Source organism: Rhododendron vialii, chromosome 8a (assembly GCF_030253575.1).
Source record: "Rhododendron vialii isolate Sample 1 chromosome 8a, ASM3025357v1".
Taxonomy (NCBI): domain Eukaryota; kingdom Viridiplantae; phylum Streptophyta; class Magnoliopsida; order Ericales; family Ericaceae; genus Rhododendron; species Rhododendron vialii.
In genome coordinates this window covers 2,292,292-2,300,335 of record NC_080564.1, presented here as the reverse complement: position 1 = coordinate 2,300,335, position 8,044 = coordinate 2,292,292, and the positions used below count along the sequence as shown (strand labels likewise).

Genomic DNA, 8,044 nt, shown 5'->3' with positions numbered 1-8,044 from the left:
TTAAAAGAAATCCTTTGCTCTTGTTTTTACACCACCTGCTCAGTAAGCTCACATGCAAGGTGTCTAATCAAGACACTTGTCCATCCACCACTTAATTCATTTCCTTGTCATTTTATACCATAGATGTTAAGTATGTGCCTCACATGCATGCACCCGCGTACAAAATCACCCACCAATAATCTTTTTTCTCTTTTAATAGTAATTCGCTTATCTTCATCTTTTAACTTCTCCTTATGTAAAAAAAAAAAATTCATATGAAAGACATATAAAGAAGAACTTATAAACAGTAAATGTATAAATTAACGAAAATGTACAATGGGGTATTACAATAAGATTGAATGGTTCAGATTTTCTCATACACTTTTATCAGTAAGAATACACTATTACACGTAAAAAGTATAAAAATACATCCAAACCGCTGATTGCAGCAAATGAACGGTCTCGATCAAGACTTCATTGGTAGATTTAATGATTTGGATTTTCTCATACACTTTTATACACTCTTACCGGTAAAAGTGTAAATACATCCAAACTGCTGATTGCAGCAAATGAACGGTCTCGATCAGGACTGCATTGTTAGATTCAATTATTCGGATTTTCTCATATACTTTTATCGGTAAGAATACACTCTTACCCGTAAAAGTCTAAAAATACATCCAAACCACTTATTGCACCAAATGAACGGTTTCGATGAGGATTGCCCTCCTCCAGTCCAAAACGTGGACTAGAAAGCATCCATTTCCATCTTGAAATCATTCCAGCAGGAAAACCAAACAATACACTGTAGGTAAAAGAAAAAACGGCTTGTTGCACATTTTAGAAACCTTAGGGCAACCAGTGCAATTACCCCGAAAGCAACCGCCATAAATACAGTTTAGCCCCCCACGCTTCGTACCAAAAACAAACCCCCCCCCGGCAGTTACACGTCTTCCGTTTCCAAGCCAAAACCTCTCTCTCTCTCTCTCTCTCTCTCTCTTCAAATCAAACTTCTTGAAAACGAAAAACCTCTCGATCCGTCGACCTCTTTGATCCCATGGCGACAACTGGGCACAACAGTCTCAACGCTAAACTCGTGAGTTCCTCTGCATAGCCTATACGGTGTACGCGATTGTATGACTCAAATTGATCGTTTTTTGAATTCCGATGGCGATTTTGATCATTTAGGTTTTGCTCGGCGATATGGGAGCTGGTAAATCGAGCCTAGTCTTGCGCTTCGTCAAGGGCCAATTCCTTGAATTCCAGGTATTACTTGATTGCTCTTATGAAGATCTTTTCTTTTGACTTTCTAGGGTTTTGATTGACTTGGTCTTTTTTATAAAATTTCGAGGTTATAAAAAATCTCTAATTTGATGCCAAGCAACCTATCCATAGCCACCCTCACCCCATTTAAGCCCCCAACTATTCTTAACCGTATAGAACAAAATGCCCCTAAACATCCCATATCCAACTATCACAACAGCATGAAAACATTCAGTTGTGATGTCATTCAACATTCAAAGTAGTTGCGATCCCAAAGTAAACTACCTGGAAAAAAAATATTAAACATCAGTTGCGTAACTTTTGTGATTTTTTTTCAATCTATTTGAAGACCCTTACCGATCTGTGAGCCAGGATAGACTTGTAACATTTTATCTCCCCTGTCATGGGATGTTTTCGAATTTTTGCAAGAATCGCTGCTGCCTGGTGCTCTTCCTTATTCTGCTCGTATTTTTGTAATTGGATATTTGGATGTTTGGATATTATGATGGTTTAGGAATCAACGATAGGAGCGGCGTTCTTCTCGCAGACGCTGGCAGTGAACGACGAGACGGTGAAGTTTGAGATTTGGGACACCGCTGGACAAGAGAGGTACCACAGCTTAGCCCCAATGTACTACAGAGGTGCAGCTGCTGCTATCATTGTTTATGACATCACTAACACGGTTAGACTATCTCCCGCTTTTGCGAGTGCATACAAATGCATTTTGTATATGTTTATACATATATGGACTTCAAACTTGTAATGGGATGCTGTTATTGAAAATGAGATATTTGGTTTGATTCAGTATATAGCGCCTGCCGTAGCAGGGTGGTGAAGAAGAATTCGTGTAACCGACCCTTACTAGTCGGGACACGAGGCTCGGTGTGGTTTGGTGGTATTGACTTGAAACTAGTTATGAGTTTGGAATCTTTGGATAGTATAAATGTTCTTCTGATTCCTTTGCCAGAGTATTTCAATTCCTATCCTGCATTGTGGGTACTTGAATGAGAAGTACTTGCCACTTCTCTTTATTTGTTGGGTACTTTTGTTAAAGCTGGTCGTTTTATCATCTAAGTAGATAGTGTCTCTAGGACGTGGGTGCAAGAACCTGCCCATATGTGTCTCTCAAGTTTGATATCTTATTCTTATTTTTCATATCGCTTAACTATTTCTGCCTTTTTGAATTGATTAGGATTCATTTGCGAGGGCTAAGAAGTGGGTGCAAGAACTTCAGAAGCAAGGTGCTTATGCTGGGACTTTGTTGAGTTCATTTAGATAGTGTGTAGAGTAGAGTGTAGTGGGTTTTGATTTCCCTTCCGCACTAGACCTATTTGCTTCAAAGGAACCGTTTAGATAGTGTGTAAAGTAGAGTGTAGTGGATTTTGATTTCCCTTCCGCACTAGACCTATTTGCTTCAAAGGAACCATCGGTGAAGAATATATGAGTCTCTCCTTAGACAAACCAAAGCCTTAATTTAATTATCTATTGACTTAACATGTTAGTGTTTCTTTATGGACGTGAAGCCGGCTATTATTATCCTGTTCATATAGACAGGAATACTTCTTCTGGCTTAGATCTTTTTATATCACAGTCATGTGACCATTTTATGTGGTTAATATAGGTAATCCTAACATGGTGGTGGCACTTGCTGGGAATAAAGCTGATTTGGAGGATAAAAGGAAAGTGACAGCAGAGGTAAGGTCTACATGGTGTGGATGGAAACCATCATAACTTTGCAATTGTTTTCCACCGCCCTTTTCATTTTTTAGCACTTTCTAACTCTACGGTTCTCATTTGCTCTATTATTCGACGCCATCATACTTTATAAACAGTGACTTGCTTAACTCTTTGTAGCAAACATCTATACAATGGAAGATTTGATTTCCGTGCTCTCTTTTACTTGTTACTGTTAGAGTTGCATGTTTAATCTGTTTGGACTAAATAACTTTGCAGGAGGCACGTGTGTATGCAGAGGAAAATGGTCTATTTTTCAAGGAGTCCTCTGCCAAAACTGCTGCTAATGTCAATGACATATTCTATGAAATAGGTTTGTTTCTAAGTCTCTTTGCTGCTGAATGGGGACAGGCCCTTATTATTGGTTATGGACCTTAGAACTGGAATTTGATGAGGAGCTGTGTAATTACTGCTATACTTTCTGGATCTTACTTGAAATTTGTTTGACTTATTTTAGTTCTTTATTAAGTAGTCCTTAGTTGTGCTATTTTGCTCTGTTTTGTTGTTATAAGGATTGCACTATAGGTGTGCTACTTTAATTACAAGGAGAACATCCTTCGTGCATCCTCTGTTAATGGTCAAGACAGGAGAAGAGTTTGCTTGCCTGTTTTTTTTTTATTATGGATTAGTATAACACAAGTATACATTGCTCGAATGCATCATTACACCTTCTCCTCTGTCCATTGGTCAGCTGATATTAGAGCTGCAAGTTGTATTATTCGTCTACTGGAATTGAATTACCCTGGTTGGAGAAAGTACCCTTTTTTTCTAAATGTAAAGGAACTAAGGCACTGAAAGAGAGCTGGGAATATTGTTTTAGGTCATCATGATGCTTCAACAAGGAGTAAAATCCGATTCAGAATTTGTCTGGTTGGTGTGCTTAGGTAATTTTATTTGGCTAGGAGATTGACGAATTTGTGGTGAATGGATCATAAAGGTACAATCATAGCATTTACCTATGCACCAGATTGAGTTTGCTATTTCCTTCTTTAAAAGTCATAGTTGGATATGACGTTGAAGCTAGTTCAGAATTTACCGTTATTTAGAGGATCTATTATAACCACATCATCAACTCATACGTTATTGCCCAGGATATGATTCTGTATGATTCTGACATTACCTGTAGCCTCCTGTTAATATTATTTCTCGCAGTTTGATGAGGTGAATGTTCTTTCTTAACTTTTTTTGGTGCCATTGATCCGCTGATTGGAATCGTTGTCGTTCTTGTAAATAGCCAAGAGGTTGCCTAGAGCTCAGCCTGCTCAGAATCCAGCAGGGATGGTTCTTGTGGACAGACCAGCAGAAGGATCCCAAGCTGCCTCATGCTGTGCCTGAGGATAGTCTTACAAAGCCTGTAATCTTCTTTCACTCATATTTTTCCCCGTCTTCGTTTTTAATTATTGTCTTTTTGTTTTGGTTATTCATCATCCTATAGATGTATGGTTTTAGAAATGAGTCATGCTAACAACTACCCACTAGTCGGTGGTTGAGGTGCAAATAAAGCCTGAAAGTTAAAATTTCGATATACGCTTCAAACCTTTCAATTCACTTTCAAGCACGTCAGTATATTTTATCAAATTCCAACACACTTTTTGTACCGTAAGTACCACTGCTGCTGTGCTTAGCATTTTCCTTTGAAAATCAGAGTACTTTGTATGATTTACTTACAATTGCAATCATTTTCATAGGAGAAAATCGCATGGTTGGCGATTGTGCTCTACCGTCTGAAATGCACTTCAAGTAATGTATGTATCTTGGCGAAGGTGGCATGAATGGATGATTAAATAAGAGTTGTCATGAAACATGCGTCCTGCAAGTGTTGGGGTGTCTGCAAGTTTGCAACTCTGCATTTTTTTTTCTGATTTTGGTTGATGTATAATATTGTAGTGTATTTCTTCAATCAAAGAAATATAATGCTATCTCCCCACTTGATGCGCAACATGAGTGTACCTGCATAAAATTTGTTTGTCGTTTTGCCCCTCGCTTTCCTGGCAAATAACTCGTTTACGAACTAGCAATCTCGGTCCTAGTCAGGCTAGAGACTTCCGAGTGCAGAAGTGTTGCTAGATTCGTAAATGTTGAAGGTTTAGGGTGGGTGTAGAAGGGTCACTATTTACCCTTTTAGTTTTAGTGAGAATGGTTTGGTAAGAACCTGATTGTTTATTGTATGATTTCAATTACTTATTGTGGGTTCTTTGTGTATCCTTTTGTTCCCATGTGCTGAAAAAGCTCTTCTTTCTGGGTCATAACATGATCAACATTGCCTTGTTTGGCAGGAACATGATGCTCTACGTTTATTATACACAGGAATTGCAGAAATCTCGGTCGCCATTGCTGATCACTGGAAATGGTTAGTTGCTTTGTGTGTATGAATGACTGGGTAAGGAGTTGTTGATGTAAACTATTGGTCATAAAGAAGTCGAGAAACAATTTCATTCTCATTCCCCTGTAGATGACATGTATAAGGATTTTTATGGATGCTTTCATCCTGAAATCTAAAAGTTAAAAAAATCTCCTCTCTCTCTCTCTCTCTCTCTCTCTCTCTCTCTCTCTCTCTCACGCACGCACACACACACAAACAAGCGCGCACGCGTATTTGTGGTGATAAAGTTTCAGACTCTCTGCAGTCTTTACATGTCGTAAAGCTTCAGCACTTAATATGTACTCAATATAGGAAGTAGTCAGTAGAAGTATTCAACATTTGTTCTCTCTTCTTTGTGGACCTGTTTTGAACTTCCACAGAGGAAGGTGAATGAAATAATTTGCTGTCTTGTTTTCCACACCGTGTGGCGGCATGGAGATCAGGTATTGGCTTTGGTGGTGGTATATTAATACGTTCAAAGATCGAAAGTTGAAGCAAACCCAAGACTAGTAATTGATGCGGTAGCTGGTTTCATTGACCTTGCCACTCGCAGTCGCAGACCAGGGCAGGACCAGGATCGGTAGCCTCAGTGATGTCGTAAGCGCGAACAAAGTGGAACCCGAGCTGTCTAACCTTCTTGAGAAGCGGAGCCGGTGGAGTCACTCCACTAGTGAGTATCTGCAAAGGGGTAGTCATATCCAAGAGCTTGTTAAGCTTGGCCGCGAGGAGGATGTGGAAGAGTATTGGCGCACAACACATATACGCGTGACTTTGTGCATTGCTATGTTCGAGTAGGCCGTGGTGGTGCGCATGCACACCTTGGTCCCATCGTGTGTTGCCCCTCACCGGTACAGGGCCACCAGTTGCAGTGGAACATTGGGAGCGACCATAAGTTAAGGTCCGCTTTCCTATTTCCCAACCTTAAATCAGGCATACAGTGCTCAGGTAGGCACCTCTACAACTGTAGACATCTCCCTTCTGAGCTAACGTTGTCCCGGATGTGTAATTCAGGGTCATTGGGTCTCCCACCCATTATCGATCTCGTCCGGGATAAAAGATGGATTGCCACATTTGACCAACTGCTCGTATTCCAACTCTCCAAAGCAGACCCCGGTGGGCGATTGTCAACGGACATAGTAAAATTGACCGCCGGGTGACCTTGCAAGTCAGCTGTCACAGACAGCCACGCATACTGTAGTCGACGCATAAGACCTTAGCTTCAGAGTGCTCGAGAATGTAGGCAATTTTCTTAGCATCTAGTCTGGTGTTCAGGACTGCCCCAGCCAATGGGTACTGAAAAATTCATCTCATACATTGCTGGAGCATTTGGTGCCAGTATTGATATCTATATAAGGAAATCACAAAAAAAATTGTCCAACAAAAGCAGTAATTAAACAAAGATTCCATAACAACTATTCCCTCCGTTCCTAAATGAGAGTCCCTCTTTGGAATTTCAACTTTTTTAGGGGACATGTAATCATTACAGCTACTTTCCATCATTACCCCTATATTTTACTTATTTTGCACCATTTGTATTCAAATAAGAGGGACACTTTTGGAATTTTATCAAATTTCCACTTCTATTTTTGGAAAGGGACAATCATTTTGGAACATCCCAAAATAGAATAAGGGACTCTCAATTTGAAACGGAGGGAGTAGTAAATAAGAACTTATAGTTAGTTATACCTCTTACAAATCTTTTGTGGAATATTTGAATATTGAGAGCAAGAGGCTTTGAGAGCCCAAGGATTTCTGTCAAGGCTTCCCCTATTGCTCCATATTTGTCTTATTTTCAATAGATTTTGTAGAGATTGCCCAGCAAAGTGTTGGGGTGTTTTTGTGGTGGAGATTTGAAGTCAAACTTAATTGTATAGAGTGCTTCGAGTCAATAGAACTTAATAGTCAGACAAGCTGTTGTACTTTCGAGGAGACAGTACTGCATTGGTGGAAAATATTCATTACTGTATTTTGGAAAAATATTGTAATATCCATTGTGATTATTTTGAAAAAATATGTAAGTGGATATCTGTACGGAATCACACTAAGGTAATTCCGTTAGACACCTATGATAAGTTCATATTATCTTATACAGTCAATGTAAGGATATCTTTCTAAAAAATGAACGATTTGCATCACATATAATGTATATATGATGCTTCAATGACTATTATTAGCATCATATAAGACCACAATAGACTTTGGCCAAACTATTATTCTTTTTAACGAAGGAAAAGCTCAAGACATAATTTAATTAATAAGTAAATACATATGCACATAACATTATTCTTCACACTTTTACGAACAACACGCAACAACAAAAGTAGACTCCTCTTGAATAGTGTCACTCCAAACTTTAAATTCTGGCTCTGCCACCGACTTAGATTTATTAATTCTAATGGATGATGCTTTTGTGGAATAGGCAAATTTGGCTAAAACCCAATTTATCCGTACCACATAAAAATCTTGGTGTGTTCTTGTGGTTTGATGCATTGGCACAATATTTATCAGACCACCAACAGGACCTAATGTCTCTAAGGAGTACAATTTTTCCCCACAAATTTTATCTCGATTATTTGATTAGGACATGGTAATCAACTAGTGCCATAACTCCAGTTAAAAAAAAAAAAAAAAAAACTAGTGCCATAGCTGTTAATTTCTGAATGAATGGATGCAAGACAATCTCATGTCCTGCCATTGAATTGGTGGACT

At 39.0% G+C, this 8,044-nt stretch overlaps 1 protein-coding gene across 1 annotated transcript; it reads left to right on the top strand.

The window, feature by feature from the left end:
• The first annotated feature begins 893 nt into the window (after positions 1 to 893).
• LOC131298333 (ras-related protein RHN1) lies at positions 894 to 5,419 on the top strand. The gene is made up of 8 exons (XM_058323723.1): positions 894 to 1,072; positions 1,165 to 1,242; positions 1,754 to 1,921; positions 2,432 to 2,480; positions 2,861 to 2,934; positions 3,193 to 3,286; positions 4,208 to 4,327; positions 5,250 to 5,419. Exons 1-7 carry the CDS (start codon positions 1,034 to 1,036, stop codon positions 4,306 to 4,308), a joined length of 603 nt encoding a protein of 200 aa, XP_058179706.1. The 5' UTR covers positions 894 to 1,033; the 3' UTR covers positions 4,309 to 4,327; positions 5,250 to 5,419.
• The last annotated feature ends 2,625 nt before the right edge of the window (positions 5,420 to 8,044 follow it).

Excerpts from the sequence above, each read along its gene's own strand:
- LOC131298333 (XM_058323723.1), top strand. The coding sequence starts at position 1,034 with ATGGCGACAACTGGGCACAACAGTCTCAACGCTAAACTC. Across the intron at positions 1,073-1,164 it reads ACAGTCTCAACGCTAAACTC|GTTTTGCTCGGCGATATGGG; the intron begins GTGAGTTCCTCT and ends TTGATCATTTAG. Across the intron at positions 3,287-4,207 it reads TGACATATTCTATGAAATAG|CCAAGAGGTTGCCTAGAGCT; the intron begins GTTTGTTTCTAA and ends TCTTGTAAATAG.